At 30.8% G+C, this 23,660-nt stretch overlaps 1 protein-coding gene across 1 annotated transcript in view; it reads right to left on the minus strand.

The window, feature by feature from the left end:
• The window catches only part of LOC145279674 (uncharacterized), a 64,874-nt gene that overhangs the window by 21,636 nt on the left and 19,578 nt on the right, over window positions 1–23,660 (minus strand). The window contains exon 2 of the mRNA XM_080130939.1: window positions 3,580–3,754. Within this exon, the coding sequence (XP_079987065.1) occupies window positions 3,580–3,676 (97 nt within the window). The 5' untranslated portion in view covers window positions 3,677–3,754. The remainder of the gene's footprint in view (window positions 1–3,579; window positions 3,755–23,660) is intronic.

Genomic DNA, 23,660 nt, shown 5'->3' on the forward strand with positions numbered 1-23,660 from the left:
GGGAGCTGGTCTCCCTCCCCCCCAACATCTTGGGAAAATAAAAATAAAAAAAGCGTTCCCGCAGTAAACAAAATACTATCCAACAGTCAAAGTTGACCTCATTAAGTCATTAAAATGTGCACCTGCCAAATCTAAGTAATTAAATAAATTCAAACGTATTTCCGTTAGTATCTCTCGGTGGCCCAATGGTTAACGTCGCACACTCTTTTTTTTCCACATTTTAATTTCCAACTTCTCAAGGGTTTGGGTTCGATCCTCATACTCACCTACTAAAACTTTTTTTTTTATTTTAACTTCCTCCCTGGAGTTTTGATTTACCCAAAACCACACACACCTCCAAACACCTGGGCAACGCCGGGTACCCCCGCTAATATATATATATATATATATATATATATATATATATATATATATATATGTGCGAGTCACAAGTCAAGGTTTTTTGTTTTTTACAATCTTTGATAGCGTAACATGAGTGGCCTTATTACAAGCTAATACCAATCACTGACTGAATTCCCAATACATGTATGGTTTACCTGTACAGAGGCTTCCTACACACTTCCAGCTGATAGAACAAAGAACAATTGTTTATATAATACATATACAAAGAAGCAAGAGCCTTCATTTAAAGTGTTGCAAGACCAATCGCTTTATACGGCTCAGTAGGAACAGACAATAAGGAAGGTGAAGCAAAAATATTTCCTTAATTGAAGTAAAAAAATTTTATGCTAGATGCCCTCTCTGATGCCAGTGTTTTTATCCAGATACCATGTCTAGGTAATTTCCCATCAAAATTAAATAAAGAGCATTTTAATAAACTTCCAATTATTTCTTTCAGTATATAATTTCGAAACAGATAAGCCTTTAATTATTAGGATGTAAAAAACTAAAACTAAAAATAAAAAATGTTGCCTATGAAGCTTCCAAACAGTCACCAATATCAAGAGCATATGAAGTGCGAAGATGGTTTCAGAAAGTTATAGATGAAGGTAGAGGACTGTCCTTTATAGAATCATGACAAAGAATGCTTAAAAACAATTGTTAAAAAAAAAAAACATAAAAATGTCAAAGACAAAAAAAAAACAATGTCTGTTATATACTGGCCATATCGATATGGGTCTTATGCATGCATGTATAATGTATGCACTTTATAATTAAGTAGAGAGTAAATAAACGTATATTTTATATATCACACATTAATGCGTTGTGTGTGTGCATGTTTAAACGCATATAATAGTTTGCTTTACACACGCTAGTTATAAAATAAAGATATGGGCAGTTCTTTAAATGAACTACTATATCCAGTCCATATACACAATTGATGACAGCAATAAAATTTTAGGTGTGCGCGACGCACAGATAAATAGACATACCTTTAGTCGGGTGTCTTTTGTCAGCTTTTCTTGCTGTTAATTCTTACTCGTCTTGTGGACACTGGAACAAAAGCTTTTCCAATATTGAATGCCATGCGAATCAATAAATGAGATAATTCCTTTTGTTCCAGTTTTAAATGTAGCTTTATTTTTGGTATTTAAATGCATGCATGTCAGGTAAAGTCAAAAGTCGCAATATAATTCTTTGACGACTCAAATTCTACATACACCTCTCCGGCTTTTTTTTTTTTTTTTTTTTTTTTTACATAGGCATCACCACATTATCAAGGTCCAGAGGCCACTCAAGGATAAGGGTTAAAGAGTGTACAGTAGAAATTGGACAATATAGTAATCATTAGTAATGAAAATTTGGTAAATTTGATAACTTATATGGACCGGCTCATCAAGAACTTATTTACTTTAGACTTGAACACAACCATATTGTAGTTAGCCGGAAAGCAGGAAAACGGAAGACAATTCCACAGGCGTGCAGTTCTAAGAAAGAAGCTTTGTTCATGGAATCTACGTTTAGGTTTAGGCACAGATAAAGAGTGGGGGGAATTATTGATAGTGTTTTCAGCTAGACGAGTGTTTCTTGTGAAAGTTTGGCGAGGGGAGACCATAGATTGAAGCTCAGTCGAACACTTTCCATGAAAATAATGATACATCAGAGACAAACTCGCAACATCTCTTCTGTGAGATAGAGGTTGCAAGGAGGAGAAAAGGACATCTCCTACGAGGCTACGAAGTCTATTTTGAACTCTATCAAGGCAGGACAAGTCCTTTCTAGCAGCTCCTGCCCAGATGTGGCAACAGTATTCCATCCTTGGACGTACCTGGCTTTTATATAGATAGAGAATTGCATCAGCAGTGAGATATCTACTGGATCGATAGAAAGATCCCACCATTTTTCCAGCGGCCTTGGCAACAGATTTGATGTACGTGTTCCATTTAAGATCAGGAGTAATGGTCAAGCCCAGAAGCTTGTCAAAACTTGAGGCCTCCTGAAGACGAGAGCCATTCATTTCAATTGATGCCAAATGTGGATTAGAATGTTGATGATGTAAAGAGAGAAGCTTGGTTTTAGATGCATTAAAAGTAACCAGCCACTCCTTTCCCCATCGTACTACGTGCTCAAGATCAGAGGAGAGAGAATTGGAGAGAACTTGGTCGTTTACTGTCTTAGATGTGCTACCATAAATGGTAGTGTTGTCAGCATAAATGTCTACAAATGATGTAAGGATGTGATTTGGAAGATCATTAATGTAGATCAGGAAAAGAGTTGGGCCCAGGATGGACCCCTGAGGGACACCGGCATTAATACTGTGAGCTTCTGATTTTTGCCCCTCAACTACTACTCTTATGAACCTATCAGAAAGAAATGATTTAATAATTGAGAAGACTTTTCCAGCTATACCATAGCTAGCGATCTTATGAAGTAAACCTTTATGCCATACCCTATCAAAGGCTTTAGATATGTCAAGAGATTTGCTAATCCTATGCGATATAACTGTAAGCACATCTGCTGTAGATCTAGCAGAACATTGATTAATAACATGATTGGAACATCCGTCATTTTCACTCCCCATCCTCCATCAATTCAGTTGTTATCTATGCATTCAACTGTTCTTTGTTCTATATAAAATTGACCTCTTTCCAAATTGGACAATTATGTCACTCTTTGATGTCAGAGATCAAGTGATGTTTGTTATTGTTATTGCTCCAGACATTCCTTAGTTGTTCCAAATATTTAATTTGTATTTATTTAAATTCCAATACTGCATTCATAGCCAACCACTCAAATTGCATATATACCTAGTTACCCTGCTAGCATGCTATTGTAGGGCTCCACTCTGTTCCGTGTCTAAAGTACTTTGAGTCAGTTTTTCAACAGTGTCCAACCATTTGAAGCAGTCATTAATATAAAAATGATTTTGAGAAGTTGGTTACGCTGAACTCTGTGAATAAATGATTATTTCTGAAATAGGTCATTATTTTTCTTCTCTACAACCTCACCTCTCACAGATATGTTGCTAATCTAAGGCTTTTTTTATAAATGGCTGTTATGGCAAAATTTCAGCTAGATCAGACAACTGAAAGTTGGTCAGGGACATTACTTATTGACTGCCTCTCATATGTCAAGATTTTAGTTTTTAAAAAATCTAAATGAAAAAGGTGAGGATAAGAATATGAAAACATGCCTTACCTTCTAGGTCTACGACAGGAGAACACTCCATTTGGACATCAACCTGGCCATCCCCTTCTGCAAAACCTTCATCATCTCCACTAACCCCCAACTCCATGATTTAGAAAAAAAAAAGTCTGTTACAAACAGAAAGGAACTTAAAACCGCAAAGAAATACTGTGTCTGGTCAAAGTGCCTGGAAAAAAGAAAAAAAAATTCACTTGATGAGAAAACTATCCAAAACAGAAACCATCTTACTTTTAAATAATTCTTTTTTTAAGAACAAATACTTCACAGGGTAACTTTACTTCTTTGAACAAATACTCACTCTATCCTTCAACCCTAAATAAAATTCCATAAAAACATCCACTAGATACTCATCTTTCTGATGCTTTGCTGTTCTGAGATTTGTTGGATCAGTACATATATCTATACTCGTCGCCAAATTGAATACTGAAATGTTCATATCTTTGGTTCTATGGAACGAAACTACATGAAAATTTGCAGGCTTTTTGAAGATTATAATACTATTCTATGGTTGAAATTTTATGATAATTGGTAAAAAAGAACCAATATTTTCAAACCAATAAAATATGCCCAAATTTGCCTACATTTGTATATGTAGTATGTGTATATACATGGCTCTACATTGCGAGTGAAACACTCGCATTTGCAAGTGGTTTTTCAGAGTGGCAACTAGAAATAATGAAACACTTATCTTCTGCCGATTGTATTTCTTTCACCGACAATCTTCCAAAGCTCACTACTGAATGAAAAATATCTTTTCAACTTGTTTTTTTTTTATATAAAATGAACAAAGTTAAATTATTTAAACAATAAAAGTTTAATAGAACAATATACTCCTTTTTTTTTAACAAAAGCTGTTTAAAAAATATCTGAAGTAATTAGTATCAAGTATCAATATAAAATTTGTTGTATATTTAGAATTACACTTGTTAAAAAAAAAAACAGAAAAAAATCTTTATGATGTACATACTCGTCACAGAACTAAGATGACATATTCTAAAAATCATGTGGGTTTGGCTAGTAACTTTTCTATTTAGCTAGTAAACGAAAATATTTAGTTGTCGAAGGTTAAATAAAGATAAGTTTGTTTGTAGAGCCCTGATATATAAGCAAAAAAAAAATACCCTAACGAAAATTCATTCCAAAGCAGTAAAACTAAAGCTAGCCTGCCAAGGCACTTTCTACACAAATGCAGGCAAAATCGGGCATATCTTATTTGTTTTAAAGTAGAGGTTCTTTTTTACCAATTGTCATAAAATTTTAACCATAGAATACTCGTAGTACTATAATCTTTAAAAAGCCTGCAAATTTTCATGTTGATTTGTCCTAGAACCAAAGATATGAACATTTCAATATTCAATTTGGCTAGGTATATATATATATATATATATATATATACACACAGTAGAACCCCGGGATATAGTGGCCCTAGGATATGGCTTTTTCAGTTACGATGTGGAATACAATGTTTTTCCAGCCCCTGGTTATAGTATTTGTCCCGCCTTACAGTGTTATTTATGTTATTTAATTATATACATGTGTATTATATACTGTACTATATGTACTGTATAAAATTTTGCTTAGACCCCACCATACAGCAATTTCACCTGGCAATCCCAACCCCAGAATAGATTAATGCTGTATCCTGGAGTTCTACTATATATATATATATATATATATATATATACACACACACACACACACACACACACACTAGCTGGCCACTTGGCATTGCCTGGTTGTAAAAGACGCTTAATATATAAAATAGATATTAAATATTTGTACTTGTGCAGAATTTGAACCAGACGTAACTAACTGGCTGCTCAGCTTTGCTCAGAATATGTCAACCACTGACTTTTGCTGAGCATCGCTGATTATCAAAGCGGAACAATGCTACAAGGAAAACATTGAAGAAAACATTTAAATATAATAAAATGACGATGTCAAAGTGGGGGGAGGGGGGAGACGAGACAGCAGATGTGGAAGAAACTTCACAAACTGAGTAGCTTTCCGATGTATGGTTTAGGATGGAGACAAAAGATCATTAACAAATTTCGGTCTCCACAAACTCGAAAAGATTGAGATTTTCAGTTTAGCATGCTGGAAAAACGTGCCAATCCTTAACATTCATTGTCACCATTTCATCCTGGCACACTTACATGCACATCCATCCTGAACGAATCCTGTTTTGGCAAGCTTGTATAAAGTTATTAGGAATGGCTGTTTGAGTATATGTTAACTAAATTTATTGATTTTTTTTTTCTTCCAATATTTTTCCAAAGATCATCTGCTCCTTTGCCGTGCATTGATAATTCGGTGTCTTACATCAGATTACAGGGGGTAGGATCGAACCCGAAGCCCTGAGGCGAAGTTTGAAAATAAAATCGGCCAGCCAGAATGAGTTACTGAAAGATGTTTGAATTTATTTAAGTAAGAACCAAATTAACAGGTGCGCGCACGGAAGTCGTCGAGCGTTACAACGACGATGTCAATGCCCAGGTGTGTTTGTTATAAGCGAAGTAAAAAAAGAAAACAACATTACAACTTAAGCGGGGGGAGGGGGGGAGGTAATCAAAACATTGAAAAAAAAAAAAAAAAACTAATGTAAGGCAAACGAACAATGAAAACAGCAAAACGAGCACATGAAAAATGGCTTAAATAAGCCTGTTTCGATAGTAAAATTAAAAAAATCGGTGGGTACTCGGGTGTTTTTGGGTGCGTGGTCGGGGGTGGATAAGCGAAGTAAAAAAAAAAAAAAACAGAAAAACGATCGTTACGTGAAAAATAGCTTAAATAACACTGGTTCAATATTTAAATTTTAAAAATTTAAAAAAAAAAAAAAAAAAGACATCTCACACCACGATTCGAACCCAAAACGTTTAGATAATGAACCAACACGCTAATCAACTAAGCTAACGCAAGGTACATGAAATTTAGTCAGTTTTTCAACTATTTAAAGTAAATCAGGTCATGACGTCATCTGATGCATGTGTAGAACCAGTCGTCGTCACAACATTATGCACATTTTAAAAAGATAAACAAAAAAATAAACTGCTTATCACTGAAAATATTAACCTAACATAAAATAATCTGAAAAAAACAAAAAAACTTAAAGAAAGAATCATCTATATATATATATATATATATATATATATATATATATATATATATATCTTCTCTTCTATATATATAAAAGGCAAAATGTGTGTGACCATTTCGTGTATGTCTTCAAAAGGCTTTTCTCGCACATGGTTCCAAGGTCGTTACGATCGCTTACAACTGTTTATATGGGTCCTAAATAATATGTACGATTTGGGAAACCGCGTCGCATCTAGATTTATTTACATCGACTTTTACAAAATTATTGCTATTTTGGCTTCTCGTGTGTTGATTGGGCTTTTTAGTATAAATATGTGAAACTAAACTCAAACGACGTCTTCTCAGCATTGCGCCGGGAAAAACGTCCAGAAGCAATCAGCTTTGATCAATCTTGTATATCAGACAGTTGCTATTCAATCTGGACAATTGGGAACTACTTTCCCCCTCCCAAACATCTGTTGGGGGGAAAAAACAGTCAAATTTGGCTAAACAAACCCAAGTGCTGCATGACTTCTATTTGACGATTAGGTCAAATGGAAGCAGCAGAGTTAACTTTTATTGCGCACGCCTGTTTTTATAATTAAAAAAATAAATTAAAACCTGCCTAACGTGGTATGTCGCGGTGGCCTAATGGTTAACGTCGCCCTTTTTTTTTTTTTTTTCCACACATTAATTTCCAACTCAAGGGTACGGGTTCGATCCTCATACACTCACCTACCAAAACATTTTTTTATTATTATTTAAACCCCCCCCCCCCCGGAGTTTTGATTTACCTCAAGACACCCGGGCATTGTATGTCTCGCAAAAACTTTCGACACGGGTCATGGATTTTCACCAGATCATTTTAAAGTTCCAGCCTTCGCCCGACAAATATCGAAAAATTGGCCAAAAACATTTATTTCTTTACCCTAAAATCATCAGTTTTGTACAGGGAGGAGTGCCGAAAAAATCGTTCCTTCATTTTCTCTGCTCCTGCTACTATGACAATTATGTCATGTTCGACCTAGAAAACGTTGACGTTCGTTTAAAACCACCTGCAAGTGTTTTTTAAAGGTTTAATTTTATCCGTTCTCAGTTATATGTCTCTTTGGCGTAGGGGTAACGTCTCGGGCATTTTTTTTTCTGCCTTAGCCTAGAGGTTTCGGGTTCAAGCCCGTCTTTCTGCCTTAACTTTTTTTCCTCTTTTACACCTCCCCCCCCCCTTTTTTTTTACGTTTGTTCACTGTTTTGCTTTGTATTGCTGTTTCCAATTTTTCTTAACATAGTGGTTTTTTATAATATTAAAACAGGGTCACCCTCTCCTACAGACACCCCCCCCCCAAACACTCAGGGAACACCGGGTACCCCCGCTAGTATATATATAAGACAAACCGGCCACACGCGTTTTTGTATATCCAGCAAAGGCTTTTTCCAGAAAGGAGGGAGGTCTTAAGAGCGTTACTATTTCTTAGAACTTTTTATATACTCTCTAGATCATAATATCTATGATTTGCAAAGGGACGTCGCATCTATTTTGATCGACTTTTATAAATTCACTATTCCATCCTCTCGCGTGTTTGTGTTTTTCATATAAAAGCAAAACTAATAGCAGTGAACGTCAGTCACCAGCCTTCTCAGGAGAAGTTAACTTAGACAATTGGGCCCTTGAATCAAGGAAGATGGCTAACATAAGCCACAAGGTTAATGGGTTTATGGACCAGAGGTGTCTATCCTCAAACACTATGATAAATTAAACATTTTGGTCAAATTTATTATCCAAGTGTATGCAGTTAGTTGGTTTGAGATCCAAACCAACAATTTTTTTTTTTAACCAACAACAGTATATTTTAATATGATTCAGAGAACAAAACAGTTAACTGAAATCCAAATTACTGTTTTAAACTGTTCAAAATATAGTGCTTTTGCACTACTTCCGGAAAATATAATATCAACGATAAACTCAGATGAATTGGATATGAGAGAAGAGGGCATTCAAACGATTTTGTCCATTAGGTAAATATTTATCCATTAAATTTTATTAGTTTTCTTAATTTACCCAAAAAATAGTTAGTTTTATTCATATTACATCGCAAAAAATATCAAAAATAAGTGTTTTCAAATAATTGTTTTTTTTTTTTGTTTTCTTTTCCAGAAATAGTGAACAACTAAGAAAAAAAAAAAATGAAAAAGATTACTGCTATCAATTTTGCAGCAATGCACTGGTTAAATTTGATTGATTTTTCTCAAAAAGTTGTATATGGGCAGGAAGCAAGACAGACACCTTATTACAAAGTCATCTTGCCAGCAAATTAAACCTTCATTTTCCTCAAAAAGAAATTATACAGAACAATTTAGTTCTATTATAAGTTTATATTATTGCCTCTAATAAAAAAATTGAAATACATGGTTCTGTAACTTGTATCAAGTTGTTATATTGTGTAATACATCTCCACATATCTTTTTGAATTGTGAAATTTAAAAGACTTAGTTGCTAATTAGTTTTTTTTTTACAATTTTTGTTTAATCAATGGAGTAAAAGTTTAGATATTTTGCTAGTTGTGATTTCTAAAATTCATGTATTTATTTTTCTTTCAATGTATTTCATATAAATATATCAATTTTAATTGGATATTTTATAAAAATAGTGAAATTTCAAAGTCAGTGTTGTGAAAAATGTTATGAAAATGAAGGATTTTTCAGCATTTTTCTACACGATTTTTAAAATTAAATGCTCAATTTTCTGTTCAAGATGGAAATCTAATTTTTGGTATATGTTCTTATCACATCAAATCCCAACTATCATCACCAGTGCCATGCTGATTTTCTAAAAAAAAGTTGCAAATCGGCCTGCCCTACCGGGCAACATACCCCCGCTAGTCTATATATATAAAAGACAAAACGGGCATGCGCATTTTTGTATGTCCAAGAAAGGCTTTTTTCGTCGGGTTTCTCAACAAGGTTACATTTATTTAGAAGTTTCCTTATACTTCCTAGATTATAATATCTACGATTTGCGAACAGACATTGTCTCTACATTTATTCTGATTTATTTTTAAAAACATCCCTCTATTCCATCCTTTCGCGAGTTTGTTTTTTTCATAAAAATAAAGCGAAACTGATTGAAGCAAACACATTACCGGCCTTTTTGGCCGGGACGTCCAAAAGGCAATTAGCTTCATATCAGACAATTGCTATTCATTTGAACACTATCAGAGCCCCCCCTTTTTGTGGGGAACTGGTTTTCCCAAACATCATGGATAGTGGTAGAATGATTAATCGAAATTGTTAATCGTAAGAATCGTGTATTTTGGGGGGAATCGCATCGTTAAAATTAGATTTAAAATTAGATTTACGATTCTTTTATTACAATTCTCTTATATTTTTAAGTTAAACTGTTTGTTTGAAGTGAGATTAATACTGTCAAAAATTCATGATAAAAACGTCATAGAACTTTTCATAACATATTTAATGATATACAAGAATTTGATTAACTACTTTAAAGGTAATCTTTATTTATCTTAATGAGTTTTCTTATTCCGTCACATACATAGGTGCTGTCTGTCTGTTTCAAAAATTCGAGGCCCATGATTAGTTATCTGTTTGCACTGTTGCAAAACTTTACGGGCCATGAGGTAACATTGTTTTCATTTGTGAGCAAAGTTTATTTATGTATAAAACAGCCTAACTACATCAAGTTCATGAAAAAGTTGATGAATACTTAACCCTTAGAGAAAAAAGGGGTTGTCGTGCTCTCATTGCGAGTTAATTATGTTAAAAATCAGGTGTGCAAACGGGTGTAGTGGGGTGTCTTATATCGCGTAGGAATCTTTAAGCGGTCATTTCAAATAAAGTTTTTAAAAAAAAAATGTGGTTTATTTTTTTTCTTACATAGTTTTAATACTTTTTAATTGATCTAAAAATAGTTTTCACGGGTGGTTTACAAAAACATAACCACATATTTTTATGTTTTCCTTCTTTTTTGGGGGTGGGGGTATTCAATTATAGGACTTGTGTAGTTTAACAGGTGCTTCTGCAGTTTAATTAACCGTTTTTCTGTAAATAACGTGCCGACATTTATCATTTCACAAAAATTCTGTTTACATTGGGGGGGGAAGAATATCAAAAGATAAACATGTTATTCCCCTTGAAATTTGATGTTATTGCATTTTTGTTGAATTAATCATGACTTACTTTTTCTTTATATTTTTTAATATATAAAATAACTCCTGAAATTGATTGTTATTAATTTCATGGTGCATGTTTAATTCATGGTTAAAATATTTGTTTTGACTTGGCATCTTCAATGAAAGAAATTTTACGAAAAAAATATCAAATCATTTTTGAAATTCCCTTAATTGTATTTCCAGTTTTTCGCTGAACCAAATTTTTTCGTTACACAAAAACTTTTGATTATATAATGGTATATTTCAAAATAACAATTCCACGGGAATCAGAATTGGAATTGTACTTGGTATCGGGATCGTTGATCAACATTTTCCTGGAATCGGAATTTGAAAAAATTTAGGAATCATCCCAACACTAATCGTGGGGAAACAAATAAAACGGCAGAAAGTGGGAAGTTTAACTGGCCTGCAGCCAGACTTTCATTTCTGTTCCTGCATGAACTCATTCACTTAGCAAATCAACTTTTTGATTGACTTTTCACTTCCTCCCCCATCATAGCGTAGCAGTAAGATGTCAGCTTTTCTTTCACTTTCTTTTCTGCCTTCGTGTTATGGGTTCGAGCCTGACCACCTACTACCACTTTTTTTTTTTTTGCAACATACCTCCAAACACCCGGGTAATGCCAGGTACCTCTGCTAGGTTTGTTTACATCTGAATTATAACAAAATAATAAAGGAGTTATCACAAGTTGAAATTTAAGGTAATTTTGGTACTTATGCTGAATAGAGACCGTGTTATCATTGACATATTCTAAGCAATTTATGTAAACCACTGGAAGGTGTTGAAAGATTTAACCAATAAAAATCACAGCAGACGACAATTGACAAACAATACCTTGTTTACTAATTTTTTTATGTTTTCTTTATTAAATTGTTAGGTGAAAGCAAAGAATAGTTTAAAATTCTCACCCTTCCCAGATTAACAACAGCTTTCTAAATAATGTTACCATTTCAGAACCATCTGTAAGTACTATTTTTTTAATTGAAATGCCGCAATGATTGTTTTCAATTATAACTGTCTCTTCTCTGATTCTTAACTGTTTGCTAGCATTTTAAATATTGGCTATCATTTTCAAGAAAAAAAAAAGTTGTTTGGCATCGTCTTAATTGGGCATGGGAAAAAAAAAGTTTCATCCGGTGCATAACCTGCCCAGAATATGCCAACAATAACACAGTTTCTATTCTGCATAAGTACCAGAATTTCATTGTATTTTCACAGTCTAAACTTTAAGCTGATTTGTTATACCTATTTCCAACGATCCCTCAACCACTACCAATCATACCATTATCATTTATCAAGATATCTCTAAATAAAAATCAAATAAATTTTTTTTTTTTTTTTTTTCAGAATTTGGGTGTAATAACCGTAAATTAGGGTTTTTAAAACCCCCAGATCCTCAAAACTTTGTTTTGTTTTTTTGTTTGTTTTTTTTTTTTGGGGGGGGTAATGAAACTGATTTCCCTATATTCTGCTCTCTCATATAAGTCCTCAATCAATAACAAACAAACGGTTCCAAAGTTATAAATAAATGTTCGCTTAACCTCCCCCCACACACACCCACTGTGAGGCAAACAATAGATCGGCACAGTTGGTCAACAATAAAATCCTGTCTTATTCATGCAAGAAATGTGACAATTGGCTAATTTCAAAAATAGAAATCATAAAATGGAGAACGAGTCTATTGTTACTTAATCTGAAGGTTGAATAATTCAGAGTCAATGAACCGATCTATATATTTGAGAATTCCGCATTTGTTTTCAGCAGGATATGATTCAGTAACAATAGAAAATAATCCAATAGATTCAAATTGACCTAGTCTATCAAAACAACCTTTATTTTATTTTTTACTTTTGTTTTCTTTAATGCGTTTGTGTTTATTCATCTCTAGAACAAGATCTTAATAACATGCATTATCACGACAAAGCTGGCAGAGGACTTAATAATCAAATTTCACCGGCTCTTTAAGTTTACGTTATTCAGATGCAGGAAACCGAATAAATAAAATAGGAACATTGTAGTAAATAGTTTTATGCACAAATTCCAGACTAACTCAATAAGCAGCAAAATTTTACCCTTTTACTGTCAAGGTTCCCAGATGCCAGAAAATCTACTATTCCCTCAAACTGCTACACTTTAGAATTTCCTGTTTCCTGCTCCCCTGGCTGTACTAACCTCCAGGAGTTTAAATGTAATGTGAACAGACATTTCACTGTTACACTTCCCAAAGTCTCTTGTTAGACATGATTCCAAATAGTAGCCATTTACATTTAAGTGGCCATATGTTTTGTTTGGGGTAAAAGGGGGGAAAAAAAGTAAGAAAGAAAAGTAAAAAAAAAAAAAAGTAAAAAAAAAAACGTAAGCAAAAAAGAAAAAGTAAAGTAAAAAGAAAAAGTAAAGTAAAAAGAAAAAGTAAAGTAAAAAGAAAAAGTAAAGTAAAAAGAAAAAGTAAAGTAAAAAGAAAAAGTAAAGTAAAAAGAAAGTAAAGTAAAAAGAAAGTAAAGTAAAAAGAAAAAGTAAAGTAAAAAGAAAGTAAAGTAAAAAGAAAGTAAAGTAAAAAGAAAGTAAAGTAAAAAGAAAAAGTAAAGTAAAAAGAAAAAGTAAAGTAAAAAGAAAGTAAAGTAAAAAGAAAAAGTAAAGTAAAAAGAAAAAGTAAAGTAAAAAGAAAAAGTAAAGTAAAAAGAAAAAGTAAAGTAAAAAGAAAGTAAAGTAAAAAGAAAGTAAAGTAAAAAGAAAGTAAAGTAAAAAGAAAGTAAAGTAAAAAGAAAAAGTAAAGTAAAAAGAAAAAGTAAAGTAAAAAGAAAAAGTAAAGTAAAAAGAAAAAGTAAAGTAAAAAGAAAAAGTAAAGTAAAAAGAAAAAGTAAAGTAAAAAGAAAGTAAAGTAAAAAGAAAAAGTAAAGTAAAAAGAAAAAGTAAAGTAAAAAGAAAAAGTAAAGTAAAAAGAAAAAGTAAAGTAAAAAGAAAAAGTAAAGTAAAAAGAAAAAGTAAAGTAAAAAGAAAAAGTAAAGTAAAAAGAAAAAGTAAAGTAAAAAGAAAAAGTAAAGTAAAAAGAAAAAGTAAAGTAAGAAAAAGTAAAGTAAAAAGAAAAAGTAAAGTAAAAAGAAAAAGTAAAGTAAAAAGAAAAAGTAAAGTAAAAAGAAAAAGTAAAGTAAAATGAAAAAGTAAAGTAAAATGAAAAAGTAAAGTAAAAAGAAAGTAAAGTAAAAAGAAAAAGTAAAGTAAAAAGAAAAAGTAAAGTAAAAAGAAAAAGTAAAGTAAAAAGAAAAAGTAAAGTAAAAAGAAAGTAAAGTAAAAAGAAAGTAAAGTAAAAAGAAAAAGTAAAGTAAAAAGAAAAAGTAAAGTAAAAAGAAAAAGTAAAGTAAAAAGAAAAAGTAAAGTAAAAAGAAAAAGTAAAGTAAAAAGAAAAAGTAAAGTAAAAAGAAAAAGTAAAGTAAAAAGAAAGTAAAGTAAAAAGAAAGTAAAGTAAAAAGAAAAAGTAAAGTAAAAAGAAAAAGTAAAGTAAAAAGAAAAAGTAAAGTAAGAAAAAGTAAAGTAAAAAGAAAAAGTAAAGTAAAAAGAAAAAGTAAAGTAAAAAGAAAAAGTAAAGTAAAAAGAAAAAGTAAAGTAAAAAGAAAGTAAAGTAAAAAGAAAGTAAAGTAAAAAGAAAAAGTAAAGTAAAAAGAAAAAGTAAAGTAAAAAGAAAAAGTAAAGTAAAAAGAAAAAGTAAAGTAAAAAGAAAAAGTAAAGTAAAAAGAAAAAGTAAAGTAAAAAGAAAGTAAAGTAAAAAGAAAGTAAAGTAAAAAGAAAAAGTAAAGTAAAAAGAAAAAGTAAAGTAAAAAGAAAAAGTAAAGTAAGAAAAAGTAAAGTAAAAAGAAAAAGTAAAGTAAAAAGAAAAAGTAAAGTAAAAAGAAAAAGTAAAGTAAAAAGAAAGTAAAGTAAAAAGAAAGTAAAGTAAAAAGAAAGTAAAGTAAAAAGAAAAAGTAAAGTAAAAAGAAAAAGTAAAGTAAAAAGAAAAAGTAAAGTAAAAAGAAAAAGTAAAGTAAAAAGAAAAAGTAAAGTAAAAAGAAAGTAAAGTAAAAAGAAAAAGTAAAGTAAAAAGAAAAAGTAAAGTAAGAAAAAGTAAAGTAAAAAGAAAAAGTAAAGTAAAAAGAAAAAGTAAAGTAAAAAGAAAGTAAAGTAAAAAGAAAGTAAAGTAAAAAGAAAAAGTAAAGTAAAAAGAAAAAGTAAAGTAAAAAGAAAAAGTAAAGTAAAAAGAAAAAGTAAAGTAAAAAGAAAGTAAAGTAAAAAGAAAAAGTAAAGTAAAAAGAAAGTAAAGTAAAAAGAAAAAGTAAAGTAAAAAGAAAAAGTAAAGTAAAAAGAAAAAGTAAAGTAAAAAGAAAAAGTAAAGTAAAAAGAAAAAGTAAAGTAAAAAGAAAAAGTAAAGTAAAAAGAAAAAGTAAAGTAAAAAGAAAGTAAAGTAAAAAGAAAAAGTAAAGTAAAAAGAAAAAGTAAAGTCAAAAGAAAAAGTAAAGTAAAAAGAAAAAGTAAAGTAAAAAGAAAAAGTAAAGTAAAAAGAAAAAGTAAAGTAAAAAGAAAAAGTAAAGTAAAAAGAAAAAGTAAAGTAAAAAGAAAAAGTAAAGTAAAAAGAAAAAGTAAAGTAAAAAGAAAAAGTAAAGTAAAAAGAAAAAGTAAAGTAAAAAGAAAAAGTAAAGTAAAAAGAAAAAGTAAAGTAAAAAGAAAAAGTAAAGTAAAAAGAAAAAGTAAAGTAAAAAGAAAGTAAAGTAAAAAGAAAAAGTAAAGTAAAAAGAAAAAGTAAAGTAAAAAGAAAAAGTAAAGTAAGAAAAAGTAAAGTAAAAAGAAAAAGTAAAGTAAAAAGAAAAAGTAAAGTAAAAAGAAAAAGTAAAGTAAAAAGAAAAAGTAAAGTAAAAAGAAAAAGTAAAGTAAAAAGAAAAAGTAAAGTAAAAAGAAAAAGTAAAGTAAAAAGAAAAAGTAAAGTAAAAAGAAAAAGTAAAGTAAAAAGAAAAAGTAAAGTAAAAAGAAAAAGTAAAGTAAAAAGAAAAAGTAAAGTAAAAAGAAAGTAAAGTAGAAAGAAAGTAAAGTAGAAAGAAATTAAAGTAGAAAGAAAGTAAAGTAAAAAGAAAGTAAAGTAAAAAGAAAGTAAAGTAAAAAGAAAAAGTAAAGTAAAATGAAAGTAAAGTAAAAAGAAAGTAAAGTAAAAAGAAAGTAAAGTAAAAAGAAAGTAAAGTAAAAAGAAAAAGTAAAGTAAAAAGAAAAAGTAAAGTAAAAAGAAAAAGTAAAGTAAAAAGAAAAAGTAAAGTAAAAAGAAAAAGTAAAGTAAAAAGAAAGTAAAGTAAAAAGAAAGTAAAGTAAAAAGAAAGTAAAGTAAAAAGAAAAAGTAAAGTAAAAAGAAAAAGTAAAGTAAAAAGAAAAAGTAAAGTAAAAAGAAAAAGTAAAGTAAAAAGAAAAAGTAAAGTAAAAAGAAAAAGTAAAGTAAAAAGAAAAAGTAAAGTAAAAAGAAAAAGTAAAGTAAGAAAAAGTAAAGTAAAAAGAAAAAGTAAAGTAAAAAGAAAAAGTAAAGTAAAAAGAAAAAGTAAAGTAAAAAGAAAAAGTAAAGTAAAAAGAAAAAGTAAAGTAAAAAGAAAAAGTAAAGTAAAAAGAAAAAGTAAAGTAAAAAGAAAAAGTAAAGTAAAAAGAAAAAGTAAAGTAAAAAGAAAAAGTAAAGTAAGAAAAAGTAAAGTAAAAAGAAAAAGTAAAGTAAAAAGAAAAAGTAAAGTAAAAAGAAAAAGTAAAGTAAAAAGAAAAAGTAAAGTAAAAAGAAAAAGTAAAGTAAAAAGAAAAAGTAAAGTAAAAAGAAAAAGTAAAGTAAAAAGAAAAAGTAAAGTAAAAAGAAAAAGTAAAGTAAAAAGAAAAAGTAAAGTAAAAAGAAAAAGTAAAGTAAAAAGAAAAAGTAAAGTAAAAAGAAAGTAAAGTAAAAAGAAAGTAAAGTAGAAAGAAAGTAAAGTAGAAAGAAAGTAAAGTAGAAAGAAAGTAAAGTAGAAAGAAAGTAAAGTAGAAAGAAAGTAAAGTAAAAAGAAAGTAAAGTAAAAAGAAAAAGTAAAGTAAAATGAAAAAGTAAAGTAAAAAGAAAAAGTAAAGTAAAAAGAAAAAGTAAAGTAAAAAGAAAAAGTAAAGTAAAAAGAAAAAGTAAAGTAAAAAGAAAAAGTAAAGTAAAAAGAAAAAGTAAAGTAAAAAGAAAGTAAAGTAAAAAGAAAAAGTAAAGTAAAAAGAAAAAGTAAAGTAAAAAGAAAAAGTAAAGTAAAAAGAAAAAGTAAAGTAAAAAGAAAAAGTAAAGTAAAAAGAAAAAGTAAAGTAAAAAGAAAAAGTAAAGTAAAAAGAAAGTAAAGTAAAAAGAAAAAGTAAAGTAAAAAGAAAAAGTAAAGTAAAAAGAAAAAGTAAAGTAAAAAGAAAAAGTAAAGTAAAAAGAAAAAGTAAAGTAAAAAGAAAGTAAAGTAAAAAGAAAAAGTAAAGTAAAAAGAAAAAGTAAAGTAAAAAGAAAAAGTAAAGTAAAAAGAAAAAGTAAAGTAAAAAGAAAAAGTAAAGTAAAAAGAAAAAGTAAAGTAACAAGAAAAAGTAAAGTAACAAGAAAAAGTAAAGTAAAAAGAAAGTAAAGTAGAAAGAAAGTAAAGTAGAAAGAAAGTAAAGTAGAAAGAAAGTAAAGTAAAAAGAAAGTAAAGTAAAAAGAAAGTAAAGTAAAAAGAAAAAGTAAAGTAAAAAGAAAAAGTAAAGTAAAAAGAAAAAGTAAAGTAAAAAGAAAAAGTAAAGTAAAAAGAAAAAGTAAAGTAAAAAGAAAAAGTAAAGTAAGAAAAAGTAAAGTAAGAAAAAGTAAAGTAAAAAGAAAAAGTAAAGTAAAAAGAAAAAGTAAAGTAAAAAGAAAAAGTAAAGTAAAAAGAAAAAGTAAAGTAAAAAGAAAAAGTAAAGTAAAAAGAAAAAGTAAAGTAAAAAGAAAAAGTAAAGTAAAAAGAAAGTAAAGTAAAAAGAAAGTAAAGTAGAAAGAAAGTAAAGTAGAAAGAAAGTAAAGTAAAAAGAAAGTAAAGTAAAAAGAAAGTAAAGTAAAAAGAAAGTAAAGTAAAAAGAAAGTAAAGTAAAAAGAAAGTAAAGTAAAAAGAAAGTAAAGTAAAAAGAAAGTAAATTAAAAAGAAAGTAAATTAAAAAGAAAGTAAAGTAAAAAGAAAGTAAAGTAGAAAGAAAGTAAAGTAGAAAGAAAGTAAAGTAGAAAGAAAGTAAAGTAGAAAGAAAGTAAAGTAGAAAGAAAGTAAAGTAGAAAGAAAGTAAAGTAGAAAGAAAGTAAAGTAGAAAGAAAGTAAAGTAGAAAGAAAATAAAGTAAAAAGAAAGTAAAGTAGAAAGAAAATAAAGTAAAAAGAAAATAAAGTAAAAAGAAAATAAAGTAAAAAGAAAATAAAGTAAAAAGAAAGAAGAAAACAGCTGAATGTGTGTACTAAATTGTATTAAAGAAAAAAATCATGTTCTCTAAGACCAGCATTGACCGGGAATGAATAAAGACTTATGTACTCCTGCATTTAACTGACCATTTGTATCACCATTTTATTCATATTTTAATCGGTACACTAGAAATAATTTTGAAACTATTTCATGTGATCCCTAGAAATTTACTTTTTAAAAGGGAAAGTTGACTCAAGTTTTTATATATTGTGATCCTATTCCGGTAAGTAAAGATTGAGTCAGCTAGTATGAATTTAGAGAGCGTGTTATTTAAGTATATTTTCAGTACCACACGACTACTAGCGAAATATATACTTCATGCATTCAGCAAGTCAGGAAATGATGGGTTACTCCCTAAACAAAACAGGTATTGATGACACAAGAAGTTAGATCACATATTTAACCGATTCGAGTTTGAGTGTTTTTCGAGCAGTTTGTGTTGAGGGAAGCCACAGAGCAGATGTGTGCCAACAACATAGAAATTTGAACAAGCCTGGCCATCAACAAACTCTTAAGTTAGATAAGAAAGAATTGTAGCTTATCTACATATCTATAAAAGTGAGTGTATGTGTGCGAGTACACTTCTCAACCTATGTACTCAACAAATTTGTGAAATTTGGTATATAGAGTATTGAGATATGTGGAAAAGTTTTTAATCAGTTTTCATCCGGAAAAAAAAAGGCTGCTAGGAGATCAAAATTGAAAAATTGAAATGTGGGAGGCCACTGGATTTTTATGTTTTCAACTGTTTCGCGACTGCACATGCGTGGCCGTGAAATATAACGACTTCCTTATGTTTTCATGCGTGAAGATTATTTGTCTTGAGAAACAGAGATTAATCCATCAGACGATCAACGATGCAAGACATGACCACATGGAAAAAGTAATGAGCAGGATGGGAGACCGAACGATATTTAGAAAAGATTTTATTTAATTGAATGTGATCTTGATTGCTTACTGATGATAACGATCATGTACGCATTTATTGAACGCCCACATAAGCAACAAATGCATGTGTGAGGTTGTGTGTGCTATTATGTGCTACCATGTGCCTCCATTCGTTTAATGTTCTCTATTTAACATCATCGAACAAATCTCTCACTTGTTCATGTGAATATTACAAAATTGCCTAGAGTGAATGCTGCATGAGGAGGATTTTTTAAATGGCAAAACAATTTTTTTTCTTACTCCAGTTATTAATTTGCTCTCCATTGACCCTAAATAATTGAATATTACAATATTGTTTTACCATAACATGCTAGAGTCCATACTAAATCAGAATATGTAATATTTGTATGTCTATCATTAATAATTTCTGCATTTTAGCTGAACAGGGCGAAAGACCTAGCTTTCTTTTATATAATAAACTAGCAGGAACCGTTAACCGGCATTGCCCAGTGGAAGCATCCTCCCCATCCTACATAAAAAAGTAAAGTATGGTTGTTGTTGGTAGGCACCCCCCAACCTCCCCATGTTAAGAACAGTTTTCAGAATAGACACTCCCGACCCCAGCAAGTAAATTACAGTGCAGAATGAAGGTATTTATATCTTGAAAACTACCTGCCTGCACCAAATATAAATGACCTTGTCTTAATGAGTATACTGGAAAACTTATAAAACTCGTCATACTAAAGGAAATTTTGGAGTTGATCTAATGTAAAAATTATCCCCCCACCTTGGAAAAAAAAAAAAAAAAAAAAAAAAAAAGTTGAAACCGAAAAGTGGAAAAAAAAACAAAAGAGACATAGCCAAACCCTCCCAAAAAATAGGTTTCTGTCAACTTAACTATGCAAGCATTAACAAACCCCACCATCCAAAAAGGAACCCTGGACAGACGGTTGGGAAATTGCCCTCCCTTCCTCTAAAGGATGTTATTCTTTTATGTTCTTCCTTGGTAGTGGTCAATGTCTGTTATTTTCGAAGTATATAAAGAAGCTCACTTAATCATTGTTGAGAGAGAGAGAGAAGAACAATACTTTTGTTTGTATTTTGTTATAGCAGAAAGCAAAACTCAACCGCACTTCCGTTCCAAAAAAATCCATAAATTAAAAGACAAAATTAATGGTATATAATGAGAAGGAATGAATGTGGAGAACTGTTTGTGCATTTTAGAAATATCTGTAAGTAAAAAAAAAAAAAAATAGTAGTGTTAAAAGAAGTTTTTTTTTTTTTTAGAGAGTGAGAGAGAGACGTAAGAATAGTACATTTTGTTTGTTTAATGTTCTACCATCCATCTAACAAAACTCAATCGCCCCACCCTTACAAATAAAATTTTTTTAAAAAGACAGAAGTTATGGATTAATATGAATGAACGTGGAAAAAAAAAGTGACATTTTAATGTTAAACATTACATATTTTTAAATCAATTTATAACTGCCCCAAAAAATATGGACGCCAACTCTTCTACATAAAGTATACATGGGGCCATTTATTTTAGGTCAACTTGTATTTAAAACCCGCTGAGTCATGTCACGTGATCTTGACGTCAGCAAGCTGTAATGGCAGTCTGAACTTAAAAAACATTGTTATCGGTAAAAAGAAATTTAACCCTCACACAAGCTAAACTATGAACTTCTACGCTATGACAAAATTACCAAAGTTATTAGCATGTTAAAAATAGTTAGATACGATAGTTAAACGAAAAATAACAAGCAAAAAATGTGAAGTAAAAAAAAAAATATGCTTACAAAAAATATTAACGATCAAAGTTTTTACAAAAAAACAAACCCAGACGCCATTTTCTTTTTAGTAACACTCTTTAGAGTAAGGAAGACGAAGTGTGACAGAGAGAGAGATGCAAGCACAGAGAGAGAGAGAGAGAGAGACGCAAACACAGAGAGAGAGAGAGAGAGAGAGAGAGAGAGAGAGAGACGCAAACAAAGAGAGAGAGAGGGAAAAATGTAAACTTTTTACCCCCAAAATCGACAATTTTCGACAGGGTGGGGGGGTCAACAATGCATGCGTCAGATGACATCATGACGTTGTGACCTCATTTACTTTAAATAGTTAAAAAACCGAACAAATTTCATATACGTCGCTTTAGCTCAGGTAGTTAAGGCCTTGGTTCATTATCTAAACGTTTTGGGTTCAAATCGTGGTGTGAGATTTTTTTTTTTGATTTTTTAAATTTAAATATTGAACCCTGTATTATTTAAGCCATTTTTCACGTAACGTTCGTTTTCCTGTTTTTTTTTTTTTTTACTTCGCTTATTCTTAGCGACACCCCAAAACACCCGGGTACCCACCGATTTTTTAAATTTTAATATCGAAACAGGCTTATTTAAGCCATTTTTCACGTGTTCGTTTTTTTGTTTTCATCGTTCGTTTGCCTTACGTTAGTTTTTTTGTGGTTTTTTTTCGATGTTTTGATTACCCCCCCCCGTTTAATTAAAACATTGTTTTCTTTTCTTACTTCGCTTATAACAATGCTTATATCGTCATTGTCGTCATCGTAACGCTCGACGACTTTCAAACATCTTTCACTTATTCGCTTATAACAATGCTTCATTCTGGCTGGCCGATTTTATTTTCAAACTTCGCTTCAGGGCTTCGGCTTCGATCCTACCCACTCACCCTGGTTTCTTTTTTATTTAACACCACACACACCTACAAACACCCAGGCAACGCCGGGTACCCCTCGCTAGTCTATATATATAAAAGGCAAAATGTGTGTGACCATTTTGTGTATGTCTTCAAAAGGCTTTTCTCACACACGCTCCCGGGTTCGTTACTATCGCTTACAACTGTTTATATGGGTCCTATATCATAATATGTAGGATTTGGGAACGCGGGTCGTCTCTAGATTTATTTATGTCGACTTTTATGAGATTCGCACTATTTCACTTTGTCCCCGGTTCGTCCTGCATTTTAGTATAAATACAGTGAAAAACGTTGGGTTCTCGGCTTTTGCTCTGCTTTCCCCCTTCCCACCATCATCTGGGGTGAAGTGAAAACTAAAAATAACGATCGCGTGATGACCTCATTTAGCATCGTCCTGTCAATCAAACCTCTTTTAGCTTTATAAGCTTTAACTTAACACGCTAATCAATTACTCTCACTCGTGGTCGAGACCGTTAAGTAGTTGGCATTGGTTTCCACCTCCGCGTCAAAGCTTCCGGGTTCAATCCCTCCTCCCGACCAAACGTTTATTTTTTATTACTTCACTTATTCTTTAGTTTACCCCCCCCCATACATAGGTTTATTTATGCCATTTTTTTTCCGTTTTGGTTTTGGATTTTTTTTTTTACATTGTCTTTTTTATAATATTTAAGCAGTATTATTAATTACTCCCCCTCCATACACACACCTACAAACACCCCGGCAACGCCGGGTACCCCCCCCCCGCTAGTCTATATATATAAAAGGCAAAATGTGTGTGACCATTTCGTGTATGTCTGGCAAAGGCTTTTCTCGCACATGGTCCCGAGTTCGTTACTATCGCTTAAAACTGTGTATATAGGTCCTATAAATAGGAATTAGGAAAGCGCGTAGCGTATAGATTTATTTACGTCGATTTTTACAAAATTATTGCTATTTTAGCTTTTCGCGTGTTGATTGGGCTTTTTAGTATAAATAAAGTGAAACTAAACTCAAACGACGTCTTCGGCATTGCGCCGGGAAAAACGTCCTGTGCTTTCCCCCTCCCCAACATCTGTTGGGGGAAGAAACAGTTAAATTTGGATAAACAAACCCAAACGCTGCGTGACTTCTATTTGACCTTCTTAATTAGGTCAAATGGAAGCAGCAAAGTTAACTTTTATTGCGCAAGCCTGTTTTTATAGTTAAATAAGCTGCTTAACGTTATCTGTCGCCGTGGCTCAATGGTTAATGTACCTATTTACTATGCCTCCCCATGGGACAGAGTTAGACACCAGGGTCGTTTTTTAACGTGGAGAAAAGGTACAAAAATAAAAATTGTCTCAGTCGTGAGGGATTTCTCCTCCACCGAAAGAGAACAAGAAAATGAAGTGCAGCATCTGAAGAACAGATACTACACTTTGATCTTGACCAAAAGGCCAAGAGCGGCTCAATGGTTAATGTAGCACAGTTTTTTTTTTTCACACATTAATTTCCAACTCAAGGGTACAGGTTCGATCCGCATACACTCACCTACCAAAAAAATTTTTTTATTATTTCTAAATTTACGTAAGCATATCTTAAGTCCTTGAAAGTATCTTGGATATAGTTTTACTATAAGTACTAACCAGAATATGTTACCCAACTTGAGGAATTTGCTGAAAACCAGTGTCAACATGATTTTAACAGTAATTAACATGGATCATCGTTTTTAAACCTTTAATTTTAAATTCCTACACCACCACCAAATAAATAAAAAAAAAAAAAAGAAATATTTCAGGGTTTAGTTAAAATATACCCA

This window comes from Euprymna scolopes, chromosome 7 (assembly GCF_053919585.1).
Source record: "Euprymna scolopes isolate OS-2025 chromosome 7, ASM5391958v1, whole genome shotgun sequence".
Classification (NCBI taxonomy): Eukaryota; Metazoa; Mollusca; class Cephalopoda; order Sepiida; family Sepiolidae; genus Euprymna; species Euprymna scolopes.